General features: G+C 51.4%; 2 protein-coding genes across 2 annotated transcripts; both read right to left on the bottom strand.

Moving 5' to 3' along the window:
- Nucleotides 1-10,486: 10,486 nt before the first annotated feature.
- Nucleotides 10,487-11,971, bottom strand: LOC110742347. The gene is made up of 2 exons (XM_021933571.2): nucleotides 11,439-11,971; nucleotides 10,487-11,042 (listed from the first exon to the last, which is right to left on the bottom strand). Exons 1-2 carry the CDS (start codon nucleotides 11,663-11,665, stop codon nucleotides 10,592-10,594), a joined length of 678 nt encoding a protein of 225 aa, XP_021789263.2. The 5' UTR covers nucleotides 11,666-11,971; the 3' UTR covers nucleotides 10,487-10,591.
- Nucleotides 11,972-16,119: 4,148 nt separating this feature from the next.
- Nucleotides 16,120-19,293, bottom strand: LOC101016817 (D-dopachrome decarboxylase). Its single transcript, XM_003919090.3, has 3 exons — nucleotides 19,025-19,293; nucleotides 18,502-18,677; nucleotides 16,120-16,372 (listed from the first exon to the last, which is right to left on the bottom strand). Exons 1-3 carry the CDS (start codon nucleotides 19,130-19,132, stop codon nucleotides 16,300-16,302), a joined length of 357 nt encoding a protein of 118 aa, XP_003919139.2. The 5' UTR covers nucleotides 19,133-19,293; the 3' UTR covers nucleotides 16,120-16,299.
- Nucleotides 19,294-19,591: the final 298 nt, after the last annotated feature.

Raw genomic sequence — 19,591 nt, 5'->3', positions numbered from 1 at the left:
AATAGCTCACACCTGTAATCCCAGCACTTCAGAAAGCAGAGGCAGAAGGATCACTTGAGGCCAGGAGATTCAGACCAGCCTGGGTAACACAGTGAGACTTTTTTCTAAAAGAAAAAAAAAAATTTTTTTTAATTAGCTGGGTATGGTGGTGCACGCCTGTAGTCTTAGCTAATTGGGTGGCTGAGGTGGGAGGATCACTCGTCCAAGAGTTCAAGGTTACATTGAGCTATGATTGCACCACTGCACTCCAGCCTGGGCAACACAGAAAAACCTTATCTCAAAAAACAAACAAAAACAAAAACGAAAAAATGAAATGGAAACCAGAAAGAAAGAAAATGGAGACATCACATTGGTCATAGAGAAATACAAAGGTTTAGAAAGAAATACCATGAATAATTATATCTGAACAATTCAGACAACGTAGGTGAAATGGGAAAATTTTAGAAACACACAATCTACCAAAACTGACTTAAGGAGAAAGATAACATTTTAATAGACTTGTAACAAATAAAGAGATTAAAATATTAATTATTTTTTTAAATTCCACAAAGAAAAGCCCAGGACCAGATGGCTTCCCTGGTGAATTCAACCAAAAGCTTGAAGAACTAACACCAAGCCTTCACAAACTCTTCCAAAAAATAGAACAGGAAGAAATATTTTTCAACTCATTCTATGAGGCTAGAATTACTCTGATACCAAAGAGAAAAAGACATTACAAGAAAATAAAGTTACAAAGCAATATCCTTATAAATATAGATGTAGAAATCCTCAGCAAAGTATTAGCAAATCAAATTAAGCAGCATATTAAAAGGATTATACACCTTGACCAGGTAGGATTTATCCCAGGAGTACAAATGCGGTTCAACATAGAAAAATCAATTGGCCGGGCGCAATGGCTCACGCCTGTAATCCCAGCACTTTGGGAGGCCGAGACGGGCAGATCACGAGGTCAGGAGATCGAGACCATCCTGGCTAACATGGTGAAACCCCATCTCTACTAAAAATACAAAAAAAAAATTAGCTGGGCGTGGTGGCGGGCGCCTGTAGTCCCAGCTACTGGGGAGGCTGAGGCAGGAGGATAGCCTGAACCCGGGAGGTGGAGCTTGCAGTGAGCTGAGATGGCGCCACTGCACTCCAGCCTGGGCGACAGAGCAAGACTCTGTCTCAAAAAAAAAAAAAAAAAAAAAGCTTTTCCTGAGGGACTGTGCTAGGCTCTACAGCCACAAACATCATGGAGGAAGCTGTCTGCCCATTAGAAGCCCAGAGCCTAGAGCAAATCCTCACCCTCATTGGAGCTAGATGGGAACACAAAACTATCTGATAACTAAGATGCAATTTTACATCTATTACCTTGTTTAATCCTCACAACCACCCTGGTGAGTAGCATTATTATCCCCATTTTGTAGATGAAGAAAAAAATTCTTCAAGGGGAAGGAATCCTCAGAGTAGCATATGAATGAGAGGCAGAACCGGAGTCAGGACCTATATCTTGTCTTTTCCTCCCTAAAACTAGAGAAGTACCCACAACCAGGCAATCTTTTTGGTGCAGAGGAAGCAGTAGTGAACAAAATAGACAAAAATCTCTACCTTTAGTGCTCACATTGTTGTGGAGAAAGACAAACAATAAGCACAGTAGAGAAGTAAAAATTAGAATGTTTTGCTACAAAGTCTATACAATTGAGTATTATTCAGCCATAGGAAGGGATGAAGTACTTTGATATGCTACAACATGGAATGAACCTTGACAACATTATGCTAAATGAAATAAGCTAGTCATAAAAGGCCACATATTTCATTATTCCATTTGAATGAAATCTCCAGAATAGGCAGATACTTCCTGTCCACAGAGGTAGAAAGTAGATGAATGGTAACCAGGGGCTAGGGGAAGAGGGAAAATGGGGAGTCACTCTTTATTGGGTACAGAGTTTCTTTTGGGGGTGATGAAAATGATCTAGAATTAGATAACTGTGATGGTGACAAAACTTGTTAATATACTAAAAACCACTGAATTGGTTTTAAACCAATTGAATTTGAAAGTATACTTTGAAAGGGTGGATATTATGGTACAGGAATTATATATCATAATGAAAATAAGATTACATTGTTCAAAAGCATATGGAAGCAGCTACAAAAATATGAAACATAAATTGTGACTCTATATAAAAGTGTAGAAATTGAACATTTATCTCGAGATATAAAACAAAAACGAAGAAAGCTAAAAGCCCTTCCATTTGGCCATCTTGGAGTAAGACCTACCGCAGTCCAGCGCCTTTTACTCAGCCCCACAGCCTAGCCTATTCTTTGGATGAAACCTTGAAGCTTCCACTCCTGTTTGAGTGCTGGGTGTAAAGTTATGAGTGACCATATTGGGGGAAGGGAGGAAAACTCCCCATAAAAGTATATCCTGGGAGCCTGAGGAGAGACTTTGACCCAGGTATCAGAATGTGATATGCATTCTTGTCCCTATCTCCTTGTCCACACATACGGCTTGGAAGATGGCCATGTATTATATCATGTGATTTCCAACCAATGAGCTGATTGGCTTCTTCAACAAGAGCCCAGGTAGAGACTGGTATCTAGAAGAGCCCATCAGATTCTAAAGAATCAGGCCTTTGGCAGTGGAAACTCCCCTAAGAAGATGTCATAGGGTCCTCAGGGTCAGACACAGAGAGAAGGAGACATTGGGACAGAGAGAAGAGCCAAGAAAAAAACGTGCCTTGCAGTCTGTGAGGAACAGGGTGGCCCCTGGTGGCCTCTAGCCCAGGTTCTGGATCAAAGCTCCTCCAAGTTTAAGGCGCATTTGGATCACCTGAGGATCTTATGAAAATACAGACTCTGTCTGATTCAGTAGGTCTGGGTTTAGGGGTGGGAGCCTGGTAGTATATTTCTAACAAGCTCCTAGGCAAGGCTGCTGCTGCTGCTGATCTAATGAGCACAGTTTGAGGCTGGACAGAGTGGCTCACACCCGTAATCCCAACACTTTGGGAGGACAAGGCAGGAGGGTCTCTTGAGGCTAGAACTTTGAGACCAACCTGGGCAACACAGCAGGACCTCATCTCTGAAAAACAAGAGAGAAGAAGAAGAAAAAGGAAAAAGAAGACCTCAACTAGAGTAGGAAGCAGCTAGGCCACATATCTCTTTAATGGAGAAAAGAGTTTTTTCTTGAGTAAATTTGAGGTAACCATGTTCCTTGTCAATGACAGTAACTTTAAATGTCAAGAATGTGAGAGAGGCCAGGGCGGTGGATCACATCTTTGTAATCCCAGCACTGTGGGAGGCTGAGGTGGGAGGATCACTTGAGCCCAGGAATTTGAGGCCACCCTGGGAAACAAAGTGCAACCTCGTTTCTACAAAGTCAAAAAATCAGCCAAGCATGGTGACATGCTCTGGTGGTCTGAGTTACACGGGAGGCTGAGGCAGAAGGATTGTTTGAGCCCAGGTCGAGGCTGCAGTAAGCTAAGTTTGCACCCACTGCACTCACTCCAGCCTGGGTAACAGCAGGACCCTGTCTCAGGAAAAAAAAAAAAAAAAAAAAGAATGTGAGAGACCACGGGGAAGGTGTGGCCCTGGGGTAGGGACTGGGAGACGGGAGAACAGCTGTTAGTGGCCACATCACTGCCCAGAGCAGACAGTGCCCTGTCCACCCTCATGAGCTCTTCGGACTCCTTGGACAGGACTGGCTACACAGGAAAATGGGGACCCTATTTCTTTTAAATTGTTAAGAATGTCAAGATGGCAACAGCAAAGCCTTAAACCAAGTGCATGGCCCTTCGGCGTTGCAGGCCCACGAGGCAGGCAGACTGGTATTCACATCCTTGTATAGCCCCCTCCCCTTGAGTGTGGCTGGGGTCTGTGCTCTATTGCTTGGAAGCAAGGCTTATCCCTAAGCCTCATTTTCAGGGAGGTGGGTTTGAGAGCTATTATCCCACATCCTTGCTTGGTGCCCTGTGAATAAATCTTTTCTCTTTTGCAAAACTCGTATCATGTTGATTAATTTACTATGAGATGCCAGGCATTGTTGGAAACCTCCGGGTAGGCCTCACAGGGCCTCAGCCATCTGGGGGAGGCATTAGCTGGACTGTAATAAATGCGACTGGGGAGGGACAGTTCATTCCTTCATGAGGTGTGGGGCTGGCAGCCCCGCAGGCAGCCATCTACCCTTCCTCTCTGGCCTCCATCCTGGGCACTGGGCCAGTCACTGGGCAAGGAGGCTGCTGCACCGCCTTTCTCCTCTTCCCTTTTACTGGGAAATATACCTGCAGCCTAGATTCCCAGAAAGGGGTGGTGAGGGAGCAGACACGCCACTGATTGACCCAAAGTTCTCCGGAGCCAACGGATGAGTGAAGAGGGCGTGGCTGGACTCAGGGCTCCTGGTGTGGTGCACCGCTGCAGGCTCGCGACCCAGCAGTTCCTGCCCAACCCTCACCTAGCCCCAGCCGTTGCTGCCTGCCACCCCCCACCAGCCATTCCTGCCCACAGTTCCTGTTCCTGGGCCTGTCCCCAGGACCCGTTCCCTAGGTTTAGGTCTGCCCTTCCACGCCCCACCCCATTGCCCCTGCCATGGGTCTGGAGCTGTACCTGGACCTGCTGTCCCAGCCCTGCCATGCAGTCTACATCTTCACCAAGAAGAACGGCATCTCCTTCGGGCTTCCCACAGTGGAGCTGACTAAAGGTGGTCTGGGCAGCTGGGCCCAGGGGATATTGGCTGCGGATCCCCGCCTGTCCACACTGCTTTGCAGTCGGGCCAGGAATGCAGACTAATATGAAGAATCAGACTCTCCAATGTGGAAACTATTGCATAATTTTCTATTTTATTATTTTTACTTTTTGGAGACAGGATCTAACTCTATCACTCAGGCTGGAGTGCAGTGTCACAATCATGGCTCACTGCAGCCTTGACCTTCCAGGCTCAAGCGATCCTCCCGCCTCAGACCCTCAAGTAGCTGGGACTACAGGTGCCTACCGATATGCCTGGCCAATTTTTTATCATTATTATTACTATTATTATTGAGAGGAGGTCTTGCTGTGTTTCCCAGGCTGGCCTAGAACTCCTGGGCTCAAGCGATCCTCTTGCCTTGGCCTCCCAAAGTGTTGAGATGACAGGCATGAGCTGCCATGCCCTGCTGGTTGTCTATTTTAATCGAGGCTTTATCTTTGCTTTGTGAATACAAAACATTCTTCAAAATACAGGTTAAGAGAGGGCAGAGCAGGTGCAGAAGGAGGGTAGGGAAATGGAATGGGGCCAGAATATCTTCATTGCATGTGCTTGAAAAAAACTATGAAACTGCCTCTTTGTTTCCTAAGTAAAATAGTCCCTGTCTACCCCCGCCTGTGCCTCTTCCACTTTTTTATTATTTATTTATTTATTTATTTTATTTTTTTTACAGTGTCTCACTCTGTAGCCCAGGCTAGAGGGCAGTGGCATGATGCCGGCTCACTGCAGCCTTGACCTCTCAGGTTCAAGCCATCCTCCCAACTTACTGCTCCCAAGTAGAGTAGTTGGGACGACAGGCACGCCACCGCGCCCAGCTACTTTTTAAAAATTTTTTTTGGTATGTGTAGACACGTGATTTTGCCATATAGACCAGGCTGGTCTTGAACTCCTGAGCTCAAGTGATCTGCTTGCCTCAGCCTTCTAAGGTGTTGGTATTACAGACATGCACCACCATGTCTGGCCCTGTGTCTCTTCCACTTTTATGCATTTCTTGGCATTCTTCTGCCTTTTCTTTTTCCTGCATCTGACTTGCTCTATCCCATTGGGGTTCTCACCCAGCTGAAGGGGCTACTCCTAGAGGCTAGAGGCGGGAAGGCCCTGTGGCAGGGCAGTGGGGGAGGCCAGCACCCTCACCCTGAGCTCCAGTGTTTGCTGGTCTGGCTGGCATAGAGAGATGCAGCTGGAGCAGAATTCAGTGGAGGAGGCAGGGCTATAACTGGGCAGTAGGACAGATAGCAGAGTCAGAGCCCCCTGGGTAGGCCAGAAGGAGGCCCCTGCTCAGCTGACTCTTCCCAACTGCTACCCTTGGTACAACCAGCGTGAGCCACCTGCTGCAGAACAGGGGCTGGACACTGGGGCAGTTTGTGGAGGGAGAATGGGCAGAGGTGTGCATGTCCATTCAGCAGAAGGGCAAAGAGGCCCACATGTAGGCCTATGATCAGACTGGAGCCTGGCTCGACTGAGGCCCTCCGATCCAAACACATTAACCAGTCACCTAATGCGGCCTCCAGCACTGGCCTGGAGTGCTAAAGTGAGTCAGACCTGGGAATCCCCAATGGGGAGGCAGCTTTGAGAGTTTGGCATAGGAAAGGAAGAAGAGCTGAGCCACTGGAGGCTGAGTGGTTGAACGGGGCAGGGATTCCTAGCAAGAATGAGGTTGGTCTGAGGGTTGGGAACGTGTTTGGCTGGGGCTCTGGGGTATTGACAAGTCACCCAGCCTGGTCAGAAGGGCCTAAGTCACCAGCTGGGATAGGAAGCTGAATCAGAGGGGGCAAGCCTAGAGCTCAGGGAGGAGGCTGGAGGGGTCTGACCTATGGATGGAACTGACTGGGGGTGGGGTGTGAATTACAGCTCCAGGGAATTGTCCTTGACCCATGTTTCAAGGAGCTGGACACAGGAAAGGTGGACCTCTGATGGGGTCAGGGTCTGTGATCCAGTGACTAGCAGAGAGGCCTCCTCTTCCCTGATGCCTCCCAGACAGGGGCCTCAGAAAGCTGGTGCTGGGATTTTTGGGGTGTGGGTGGGCAGGGACCTCAGAGAACTCAGGGTTCTCCCCACTCACCTCTCTGATCTCGCCTGCAGGCCAGCAACACAGCGTTGCTTTTGCCCAGGTGAACCCTCTGAGGAAGGTGCTGGGCCTTGAAGGATGGGGACTTCACCTTGGCTGAGAGGTTACCGGTCCCTGGGCTGCTGCCAGGCCTTGTGGGGCCAGTCAGTCGTCTGTCTGTTCACTGTTGATGGCTTGGATCATGGACTGTGGGCCCTGCACCAGCCCCAGGGTGAAGAATGGGCTGAGGCAGGCAGAGGTGCCCAGTGTTGAGAGGGTCTATAGAAGTCCCCTCCTGCATTGTACAAATGAGGAAACTGAGGCTGGAGGAGGGGAGGGACTTGCAGAAGGCCAAAGGGCCCAGTCTGCTCCAGGCCTCCTCACTGCCAGCCCAGCCCTCTGAAGGAAGGAGAGTGCTAAGTTTCGAGGAGCGGCTGTACCAGGCATCTTAGTGCTACCATTTTGCCCACAAACCCTGTGGGGCAAGTACTGTTTCCCTGGAGAGTCGAGGGACCACTCAGCGAGCTTCAGTGGCTATTTGCTAAACATTCACCAGGGCCAGACCCCATTTCAGCCCTGGGGCTTGAGCAGCGAACGTGTCTACGCCCTTCCCCTCATGGGATCACATTTCATTAATACAAGGGGGAGCTGACAGTAACCCATGTAAACATGTAACATATCAGATGTGGATGGATGCCATGGAAAAAATACACAGGGTAAGAGTGGGGGCATGTGTCGTTGAGTAGGATGTTGAGGGAAGACTCCCTGGAGGAGGTGGCATCTGAGCAGAGAGCTGTAGGAAAGCACAAGGCATGAGGGGAAGGGTGTTCTGGATGGAGGGAAGAGTGAGGGCGAAGGCTCCAGGTGGGCCAATGCGTGGGGTGCAGTGAGCAGAAAGAGCAGGTGGTCAGGACAGAGGGTAGCATGGGACACTGGGAAGGCTTTGGCTCTTACCACAGGTGGACTGAGTCGCCAGAGGGTTTTGAGCAGGAGAGAACTGTGATCTGACTTACGTCGTAAAGGATCCCCTGGCGGGGGTGAGAAAGCTACTGCAGTCATCCAGCCCGCAGCGCTGGAGCCCCAGACCAAGGTGGTGGTGGTGGTGCAGGGTTGGGGGGCGGGGTGGTGGTCGGTTCTGACTTTTCTTGAAACTCTAACTGCAGGGTTTGCTGAAGGGTCGGAGGTGGGCGGGAAAAATGAAAACCAAAAACGGCTTCCAGGTTGGTGGCTGCATGGTGGCGTCCTTTACCCAGGCCACGCAGTGCCTCCGTGGTGGAGCTGGATTCACATTCAGAGCCTGGGATCACTGGAGGGTCCGACACCCACAGAGGCACGATGAGCTCTGGGGGTCAGACTGCACAACGCTTCACCGTAGGTGGACAGGGGATGGGACAGGGTGGGAAGCAATGCTGCCATGTCACCTGGAAGGCTCTCCCCTGCTGGCCTTGCTCCTGGCCCTGTCCATGCTTTGGATATGTTGGGGAGATACCCAACTTGCTCTCATTCTTCAGACTCACACTGGGTGCCCCTTCCTCCTGGAAGCCTTCCCTGATCCCCTGCTGAAGTTCATGACATTTTGTTTCTTACTTCCTGCCCTTAGTTCAGATGATAGTCTGGCCCCGTGGAGGGCTGTGTGACCCTGGGCAGTTACCTAACCTCTCTGAGCCTCACGTTTCTCCTCTGCATCATGGGGATAGTGAAAATGCCCCAGAAAATGCCTGAAGAGTGATCAGGGCATGTCTTCTGCCCCCGCCATGTCCCCTCAGTGTGGCTATCTTGCTGCATATGAGCTGCATGTACAAAGCGCCTGACCACTGGTATCCCCAGGACCTGCAGGCCCGCGCCCGCGCGCGTGAGTACCTGTCATGGCAGCACACGGCTCTGCAGAGTAGCTGGGCCATGTGGCAGAAGGCGAGCCATGGAGGGCAGGGACACCTCCCAGGATGCCCAAGGGATGGTCCTTTCACTTTACAAAATCCTGTTTAGACCTGAGACGAAATCCTGGAATGCCAGAGACTGCCTAATTCACTCAACTTGTTTCATAGAAGGGAAACCAAGGACCAGAGCCAAAGAATGATTCCCCTAAAGTGCCTTAATTCCAGAGCTATGAGCAGTTAATCCTATGCTCTTTTGCATACTCTAGGTTGCCTGGGAATCTTGCCTTAGGGGTAGAAAACAAACAAACCCTCACTTTGCTACACACATAATTCCTAGATGGAGAAGTATTAAGTGAAAAAAGTCAAACTAGGAAGAAGTGAGGAGACATTTCAATAAATGTTCATCTGATATCTGGGTATGAAAGGACTTTCTAAGCCTCAGAACAGTGGGAGAGCTCAACAGAGAAAAAACCAATACACGCCAGCTGCGGTGCTCATGCCTGTAATCCCAGCACGTTGGGAGGCGGGGGGCGGGTGGATCACCTGAGGTTGGGAGTTCGAGACCAGCCTGACCAACATGGAGAAACCCCATCTCTACTAAAACTACAAAATTAGTCGGGTGTGGTGGCGCCAGTATGCCTGTAATCCCAGCTACTCAGGAGGCTGAGTCAGGAGAATTGCTTGAACCCGGGAGGCGGAGATTACAGTGAGCTGAGATCACGCTATTGTACTCCAGCCTGGACAACAAGAGCAAAACTCTGTCTCAAAAACAAAACAAAACAAACAAACAAAAAAACATATACAAGGACATCTTGTGTAAGAAAAAATTGATTAAACATAAAACAAGCAAAAAACTGGGAGGGATCTTGGTAAAAGATATGTCAGAAGGAAGTAATGTTCTTTAGGATGCTCTTAGAAACCCGTAAGACAGGCCTGGCGTGGTGGCTCACCCTTGTAATCCCAGCATTTTGGGAGGCCAAGGTGTGCAGATCACTTGAGGTCGGGAGTTTGAGACCAGTCCCGGGCAACACGGTGAAACCCCATCTATATTAAAAATACAAAAATTAGTCAGGTATGGTAGCACACTCAGGAGGCTGAGACAGGAGAATCACTTGAACCTGGAAGGTGGAGGTTGCAGTGAGCTGAGACCATACCACTGCACTCAAGCTCCAGTCAGAGCGAGACTGTCTCAGAAACAAAGAAAGAAAGAAAGAAAGAAAGAAAAATAAGAGAAACCCATCAGACAAAGAGACAGGGAAAAAATGAGTCATAGTTCACTGTAGCCTAGATCTCCTGGGCTCAAGCAACTCTCCTGCCTCAGCCGCACAGGTAGCTAGAAGTACAAGAGCACACCACAACACCAGGATTCCTTTTTTTTCTGTAGAAAATAAAGAAGGGAATCTTGCTATGTTGCCTAGCCTGGTCTTGTACTCCTGGACTCAAGCAATCCTCCCTTCTTGGCCTCCCAAAGTGCTGAGATTACAGGTGTCAGCCACTCTGCCTGACCACAATTTCAATCATATTTAAAATGTACAATTCAAGTGATTTTGCCACACTAATCACAGACTTGTGTTTAAGCCACACCAACAGATTTCCATGTTTTAAATAACATATTTTGCCACCCCCTGGTGAACAGTGCCTCACCATCAGCACAAGAGGCTACACAGGCAGCTGTCAGTGGGAACTAGGCGGGGACAGGGAATGTTGTGAACCCAAGGGTCCCTGCCCAGCCCCACTTGCGCCCTCACATGTAACCACATCTCCTGACTGCCCCAAGAGAAGCGTAGATTTTCATACTGAACATAAAATTGCCTGACTTCGAAATGGTGGCAAATCATTCAAAAAAAATTTAAACTTCCGTTGCATTGTTTATTAGGGTCGAACTTGGGGAAGACCCCTATAGGAGTGTGTGTGTGTGTCTGTGCGTTAGGGTTGTTCAGACCTTTAACAGAGCTAGGAACCAGGCGACCACAACGCGGAAAGCTTGAGGGAAATCCACCCGGTGCCAGGCAAGAGGGTCGGGGAAGCGACAGGGTGTAGCCACCACGCGGTTAAAGACTGGTAGTCAGTGGGGCTACACATAGGATTGGGGCGATGGGACTTTTGGAAAACAGGGCCGGCACACGTGACTTTTGTTTGCGGAAGCGGGATGTACTCTAGGCAGCCAATCGGGAAGCGTTGAGTCTCTGTCCAGCCAATGAGAAGCCAGGTTGCTGTGGTGCCTCGCCCCTCCTCCCTGGTCCGCGAGCCTCGGGTACCCAGAGCTGCTTGTCTCCCAGAGCTGTTTTTCTTTCTCTGCCTGCTATACCCTTCCGAGAGCTGGACAGGAATTTGCCCAACAACCGAGTTCCCGCAGGGCTGGAGAAACGACTCTGCGCCGCCGCTACCTCTATCCTGGGCAAACCTGCGGACGTGAGCATGGGCCAGGCAGCACAGGGCGAGGGGAGGTTGGTGGGCCAGGGGTACAGCCCTGTCCCTGCTCCGCCTCCCCTACAGCGACCCCGACCCTTTTCCCCATGGACCACTCCCCCCTCCTTTCCGCACGCCAAGTTCTGACTTTCTGTGCTCCAGGATCCCGCGGCTCCCCCTCCGCAGGTCTTTCCCTTATCGCCGTCCCCAGTAATGAGCCGGACGTGACCTTCAGGGGCCTCGACCTGTACTGGGATCCCTGTCCCCACGAACACTGCGCGTTTCGGCTTTCCCGCGCTCGGGTCGGGTCCCCTAGAGGTAGCCCTGCCGGCCCCAGCTTCAGGTAAAACTTTTCATGTCCCCTTCAGCGCGTGAAAGTGACAGTGCGTACAGGCCTGGCCGTGGCGCTGAGCGGGTCCACCGAGCCCTGCGCGCAGCCGTCCGTCTCCTCCATCTGCGTAGTGCTGAGTCCAACCGCAGCCACAGCGCCCACTTCTTTGAGTTTCTCACCAAGGAGCTGGCCCTGGGCCAGGACTGGTGCGTAGGGTAGTAGAGGATCCATTTGGGACTGCCGCAGACTGGAGCCAGTGATCCTGCCTCAGGGGGGGAAAAACCCATTTATTGCCCTGCCCAGTAAGAACACATCAGGGTCTGGGGCCCTGGGGCCCCCTGACCCCTCAGGTTCCTGATGGTAGGACTGTGCTCAGCGCCTCCTCGGCCTCGGCGCCCATTCTGGTGGCGCCTGAAGAGCCCTTCAGCCCGCCACGGCACTGTGGAAGCCCCTCTCTGGGTTAGCTGAGGCCGAAGCTGCCTCCCTCTGCTTGTGGGGAGGTGTGGAGGGAGAGGCGCGGGTAGGAACCGGGGCTGCGCTCGCTGGCCTGTGTGAATTCCGGTGGGCGCGGGATCGGCGGGCCCCGCACACCGCCGGCCCAGGGCAGTGAGGGGCTTAGCACCGGGGCCAGCAGCTGCGGAGGTTGCACCGGGTCCCCCAGCAGTGCCGGCCCGCCGGCGCCGCACTCAAATTCTCGCGGGGGCCTTACCTGCTTCCGGGCAGGGCAGGGCTGGGGACCTGCAGCCCGCCATGTCTGAGGTCCCCACCTGCGGTAAGCTCCCGCGCTGCCTGAGCTTCCCGGAGGGGCGCCGTCCCCTCCTCCGTGGTGCCGGTCCCATGGCCAGCCCAAGGGCTGAGGAATGCAGGCGCCGCTCGGGACTGGCTGGCGGCTCCACATGAGCCCTGGTGCAGGATCCACTGGGTGAAGCCAGCTGGGCTCCTGAACTGGATGGGGACTTGGGGAACTTTATATCTAGCCAGAGGATTGTAAATACACCAATCAGCACTCTGTGTCTAGCTCAGGGTTTGTAAATACACCAATCAGCACTCTGTCTAGCTCAGAGTTTGTGAATACACCAATCAGCACTCTGTCTAGCTCAGGGTTTGTGAATACACCAACAGCACTCTGTCTAACTCAGGGTTTGTAAATACACCAATCAGCACTCTGTGTCTAGCTCAGGGTTTGTGAATACACCAATTGGTACTCTGTATCTAGCTAACCTAGTGGAGACTTGGAGGACTAGCACTCTGTGACTCTCTGACTAGCTCAAGGATTGTAAACGCACCAATCAGCACTCTGTCAAAATGGACCAATCAGCTCTCTGTAAAATGGACCAATCAGCAGGATGTGGGTGGGGCCAGATAAGGGAATAAAAGCAGGCTGCCCAAGCCAGTCAGCTGCAACTTGTTTGGGTTCGCTTCTAGACTGTGGAAGCTGTGTTTTTTGTTATAAATATTGTTGCTGATCACTCTTTGGGTCCACGCTGCCGTTATTATGAGGTGTAACACTCACCGCGAAGGTCTGCAGCTTCACTCCTGACGCCAGCGAGACCACAAGCCTCCTAGGAAGAACCAACAACTCCAGACGTGCTGCCTTTTAGAGCTGTAACACTCACCGTGATAGGCCTACAGCTTCACTCCTGACGGGGAGACTACCAACCCACCAGAAGGAAGAAGCTCCAGACACATCTGAACGTCTGAAGGAACAAACTCTGGACATTACCGTCTTTAAAAACTGTAACACTCATGACGACGGTTTGGGGCTTCATTCTTGAAGTCAGTGAGACCAAGAACCCACCCATTCCGGACACATTTTGGCGACCACAAAGGGACTATCAGCTATTGCCGAGCAGTGGGACATCAACTATCGCCAAGTGGTGAGAACCAACGGACCCCTTTTGCTTGCTATTCTGTCCTATTTTTCCTTAGAATCTGGGGGCTAAATACTGGGCGTCTGTCGGCCAGTTAAAAGCAACTAGCGCAGCCACCGGACTCAAGATACTAGTGTCAGGCTTTCTGGGAAAGGGCTCTCTAACAACCCCTGAGTCTTCGGAGTTGGAAGGGTTGGTTTGCCTAGAAGCAGCTTCCGCTTTTCCTGTACTACTGGGCTGAGCCCAGGGCCGACTGAGAGGAAAGCCACGCGGCTCTGGGATCCCGACAAGTTGGTTGAGCCTGTGGCCATGAGTGGAACTCTCAAAGGCCCCACCCAAGCGAGACTCGCCCATGTATTCTATCTACCCTAATCCTTGCCCCCCTGGGTCCTAATGGCTGCCAGACAAACCTCTTCTCGCCTCTCTTCTCTGAGGTTGGTCCTGCTTCTAAAAACCGCTCCCTGTCTCTGGTGCTTTTCTAGTTTCTCCTATAAGAATGACTTCTAGTGTGAACTCCAGGACTCTGTTACCTTTTTTAGGCACCAGGGCTCACCAATCAAAAAGACATAATTTTTGCCCAAATCCCTGTTGTGGGGGGACTATCTGGAATTTTAGGGTCCCTCAGATTAACAGGCCTAACAAAAGCTATTCCTGAAGCTAGGATATGGGGAGTCTCAGCAGTTGTATCCTTCCTATTCATGTAAGTGAGGACAAAAGGTGTCACTATTCCAACCCTGGAGATCCATTCCCTCCCTCAGGGTATGGCCCTCCACTTCATTTTTGGGGCATAACATCTTTATAGAACAGGCGTAAAGTTCACTTATGGTACAGACAGTGGTGGTGGGGTCACCCTGTGCCCAGCCTTTGAGAAAACAGGTGGCTGAGGCACTATGCCCTTAGGGAGCCTGCAATTAGGAGGTGGCAGGTTGCCCTTCAGCCCACAAACTGATAGAGATGAGGGAGTGTACAGCACACACACTGAGGCTACTGTGTTGATGTTGAGTGTCTGTCCTAGGTGGGTCATGCTGATGTGCAGCCACCATCCGACACCCGAGTGTCCCACTGCCCTGGTGGGAGTTGAGGGAAGATCATTACCGGGATGAGCAGCTTTGCAAAATGGGCTGAGGTGGGAGGATCACTTGAGCCCAGGAATTCAAGACCACTCTGGGAAACAAAGTGCAACCCCATCTCTACAAAGTCATAAAATTAGCCCAGCATGGTGGCATGAGCCTGTGATCCAAACTATATGGGAAGCTGAGGCAGGATTGTTTAGGCCCAGGAGGTTGAGGCTGCAGTAAATTGAGTTTGTAGCACTGCACTCTGCACTCCCTCCATGCTGGCTGCCTTTGGATTGTTTCTAATTGCATGGTTTTGCTTTCAAGAGACACTCCAATAAAATACATGAAATAAACAGTAAAGTTAAACAGTCAGTTCCAGTGCTGTGTAGGCAGCAGTAAGTCCGGGAGAGCGACATCAGCTGAACTAACCATGCTGTGCATCATTGTTAAGCAGGGCCAGCAGGATCCTCAGGTCACCTGGCAGGAGGAGGGGCAGGGAAGGGTCCTGAGAAGTGACCTTGAGTTCCACTTAGTGCTCTTGGCAGAGGGAAGTGCTTGGGCTAGCGCTGGAGGCATGAAGATGGGGTGTGTTCAGGGCTCTCCAGCCGTCCAGGCATGGGAAGGGGACGCTGTTGCAGAGGTTGAGGCGACACTGGGAAGGGAACTGTAGCAAGGTGAAGACTGGCTTTTGGCCATGTGACTGAATTGCCTGTGTGTGGTACGTGTATGTGTGTGAATGTCGGCGACTGAACGTGAGTGAATTGTGTGACTTTATGTGTGGGTGTATATGTGTGTGATGCGAGTGAACTGTGTACATGGGTGTATATATATGTGAATTTTAGTGAATTGTGTGTAAATGTGAGTGTGAATTTGTGGGTATGTGTGTGAATGAGTGAATTGTGTGATTTTGTTGAATTGTGTGCATGTGTGTGAGGGGGTGTATGTGAGTGAACTGTGTGATGACTGAATGTCAGTGAATGGTTGATTGTGTATGTGGGTGTACGTGTGTGGGGGTTTGGTCTGTATGTGAATTTGAGTTGTGTGACTTTGTTGGATGTGAATTGTGTGATTGGGTGTATATGTATGTAAATTGTACGATTGTATATGTGGGTGTATGTGACTGTGATGAATCGTGACTAGATGTGGGTGGATGTGTGAATGTGTGGTTGTGTGTCCAACAGTTAAGTGTGCAGGTGGCACCGTTGCGACAGGAGAGAAGACACAGGAAACCTTATAGGCCTGCCATGTGTCCCCCCAGGCATCCTCCCGGCCTGGGGGCCCCTGGGCTGGAAAGGTTGTGAAAGCTGGTGCTACTGCCAGGAAGGGGCAATGGGGCGGCTGGGAGGAGGGTTGGAGTCTTGCCAAAGGGAGGGAGTCAAGGCTTGCAACCCTATGGAGGAGAAGCAGACTGGGGACCCTGCTTTTGGAAAACCAGTGACCAACCCCCAAAGGGACACAGGCAAACCCTGCCTCCGCTCTACAGAGGCGGGGAGAGGGGCGTGGCAGGCTGCCCAGCCAGGCGTGGAGGGAGTAGGCTTCAGGAGTACAGAAGCCTCAGGTCAGCAGTCTGCAGGAAGGCCCCAGCTGGACCAGCTGCTCACACCTTCCCACGGGCCTGCAGATGGGTGTGGAGAGCAGAGCCTCCAGGCTGAGGCTTCCACCCCCAGATCTGAGCAGTCTTAAACATACCGAACAGTAGCCCTGAAGATGGAAATCATCCCCCTCCAGGTTCCCTATGGGCTTATCCCCCAGCCCTGCTACCCATGGTGGCCCAAGATGCCCAGGAGGGATAATAGAAGGTAAGAAGTCATGTTTGAACGAGGAAGCTCTCTTCATTTATTTCATATGAGGATGAAGAAGAGGATTATGTGATCACAGGAATGTTGCATGTGGGATAATCCAAAGCTGGTTGTCACTAGGCCCTCACTCTGCCGGGATATCTCTCTGGAAGAAGCAGCCAGCTCACAGATGCCCCGGATCCCTCTGTGCCAATCATAAAAATGTCACGACCGTCCCTATCTTGCCAATCTGCCAGGACTCCAGGGGGAAAAAGCGGATAAGTATCCTTCAGGAGACAGAGAAAAAGATATCATCAGCTCCTTGGCTAACACCACATCTTGCAAGACCCCTGCCAGGTACTCCCACTGTGGGTACTCAGGACAGCCTGCCTCAGTCCACCAGGCATTTTGCAAACCTGCTCATCCCAGTAATGATCTTTCCCCAACCCCCAGGAGGGCAGTGGGACACTCAGGTGTGGGATGGTGGCTACACATCAGCATGTCCCAACTAGGACAGATACACAATAAAGTAGCTTCGGCATCTGTGCCATACACTCTATCATCTCCATCAGTTTGTGGACTGAGGGGCACCCTGCCTCCTCCTAATTGCAGGCTCCCTAAGGGCACAGTACCTCAGCCACCTGTTTTCTCAAAGGCTGAGCACAGGGTGACCACCCCACCCCCAGCCCCGCCAACCCCCACCACTAATGTCTGTGCCATAAGTGAACATGCTCCTCTCAGAGGTAACAGCAAGTTTCCAGTGAGGAGCACCAGAGCTTGGGATAGCCTGGCTTCCGGGGGCAGAAGTATGAACAGCCTGTCTTCTTATAAACTTGGCATACCTCATGGGGATAGCATGCCTTGTCTGAGCAAAGGGAGAGTGGACAGGAATTGTAAGGATCAAATGGGATCATGAGTGTACAGTACCTGTAGAGTACCTAGCACATGGTAAGCATTTGTATAATACTTGTTAGAATAACAGTTTTCCCTCAGTATCCATGGGAGATTTGTTCTAGGATCCCCAGAGGAAACCAAAATCTACATTTGTTCAAAATGGTGTAGTATTTGCATATAACCTACACACATCCTCTCACTTTAAATTTCTGGGTTACTTATAATACCTAATATAATGTACATACTACGTAAATTGTATTGTTTAGGGAATAATGACAAGGAAAAAAGTCTACACATATTTTCAGTATAGATGCAATTATGAATTTTTTCCTCTGATAATCCATCAAACAACAGATAATTCATCTGTTGTTTGAATCAACAGATGCAGAACCCAGTGATACAGGGGGCTGACTGTATGATTCCTCTGTAGCTTGAGGGAGGACCCAGCAGGATCAGCCATTCCTCATTGGCCTTCATGGACTAACAAAGGCTCCATTTCAGAAGGTCCTTTTTTCTGAGACACGGTCTCACTGCCACCCAGGCTGGGGTGCAATAGCACAATCACAGCTCACTGCGGCCTCAACCACCTGGGCAGAAGCCATCCTCCCACCGTAGCTTGCCAACTAAGTGAGACTACAGGTGCACATCACCATGTCTGGTTAATTTTTAAAACTGTTTGGGGGGATGGCATCTCACTATGTTACCCAGACTGGTCTCCAACTCCTGGGTCAAGTGAACCTCCCGCCTTGGTCTCCCAAAGTGCTGGGATTACAGGCATGAGCCACCGTGCCTGGACAGTGTCCTTTCAAGCTTCTCATGCCCTTATTTCCTCATAGGCATGGATGTGGCTCAGGATTATCTTTCACCCAACAAGAAACTTTAACTCGGTCACAGAACGCCAGGTTTGGGTTGTAGAGGCTTCTTGTGGGGGAGGGAGGTCATTTCCCTTGTTTTCACAGAAGAGGAGGTTGCCAACTGGAGATGGTTCATTTCCAAGTTTGGGGTCCCCGAGCTATGCAGGACCCAGAAAGCAGATGTCTAAACATCCAGGCCAATGCTCTTTCACTACTTTGTGAGCCTCCCCTGAACCTCACCTGGAACCTGGTTGGGACAAAGGTCCAAGAGATAGCTTCAGAACATACCCAGAATTCCTTCTGACCAGGCTGGAAAAGTTCTAGAAAATCACACTTCAGCCAAGGCGTCTGTACCCTGCCAGGTGCCAAGGCAGGTACAGCACACAGACAATCCCACATGACCCTTGCACTGCCCCTGGGAGTGCTGAAAGAGAGCCTTCCCGCTTCACAGACTTACACACTGAGGAGCAGAGCCAGAAATTCATTCAATCCTGCTCACACTTTGAAGATGGTCCTACCAGGAACCTGAGGGGTCAGGGGGCCCCAGGGCCCCATACCCTGATGTGTCCTTACTGGGCAGGGCAAGAAATGGGTTTTTCCCCTTGAGGCAGGATCACTGGCTCCAGTCTGCCGCAGTCCCAAATGGATCCCCGAGTACCCCTACGTACCGGTCCTGGCCCAGGGCTAGCTCCTTGGTGAGAAACTCAAAGAAGTGGGCGCTGTGGCTGCGGTTGTCCTCGGCGGTGCCAACTACCCCGATGGAGGAGACGGACAGCTGCGCGCAGGGCTCGGTGGACCCGCTCAGCGCCATGGTCAGGCCTGGCCGCACCGTCACGTTCACACGCTGAGGGGGACATGAAAAGTTTTACCCGAAGCTGAGGCCGGCCGGGCTACCTCTGGGGACCCGACCCGAGCGCGCGAAAGCGGAAACGCGCCAGTGTTCGCGGGGACAGGAATGGACCTGAGGGTCATGTCCCGGTCATGACTGGGGAGGACAATAAGGGCAAGACGTGCGGAGGGGGAGCCGCGGGATCGTGGAGCACGGAAAGTCGGAGCTTGGTGTGGAGAAAGGAGGGAGTGGTCCCCGGGGGAAAGATTCGGGGGTCACTGTCGGGGAAGCGGAACAGGGACTGGGCCGGTCCCCTGGCCCACCAACCTCCCCTCGCCCAGTGCTGCCCGGCCCACGCTCACGTCCGCAGGCTTGCCCAGGATGGAGGCAGCGGCGGCGCAGAGTCGTTTCTCCAGCCCCGCGGGCACTCGGTTGGCGGGCAAATTCGTGTCCAGCTCTACGAACGGCATGGCGGGCAGAGGAAGGAAAACTGCTCCAGGGAAAAAATAGCTGGGGGTACCCAAGGCTCGGGGACCAGGGAGGAGGGGCAAGGCGCCACAGCAATCTGACTTCTCATTGGCTGGACAGAGAGCGCTCCCCGATTGGCTGCCTAGGGTACATCCCGCTTCTGCAAACAGAAGTCACCTGTGCCGGCTCTGATTTCCGGAAGTCTCGTCGCCCCCGCTCTAGGTGTAGCCCCACCCACTACAAGTCTTTAACGTTGTAGTGGTCCTACCCTGTCTCTCCCGCAACCCTCTTGTCTGGCGCCAGGTGGATTTCCCTCAAGTTTTCCGCGCTGTGGTCGCCTGGTTCCTAGTACTGAGGTCTGAACACCCCCAACACACACAGACACACACACCTATAGGGGTTTTCCCCAGGCTCGACCCTAATAACCAATGCAACGGGAGCTTAAAAATTTTTTGAGGCCG

The sequence above is a fragment of the Papio anubis genome, chromosome 16, assembly GCF_008728515.1.
Source record: "Papio anubis isolate 15944 chromosome 16, Panubis1.0, whole genome shotgun sequence".
In the NCBI taxonomy this organism is placed as follows: domain Eukaryota; kingdom Metazoa; phylum Chordata; class Mammalia; order Primates; family Cercopithecidae; genus Papio; species Papio anubis.
Note: the sequence above shows the minus strand (reverse complement) of the source record. Positions and strands in the feature narration are given on the sequence as shown.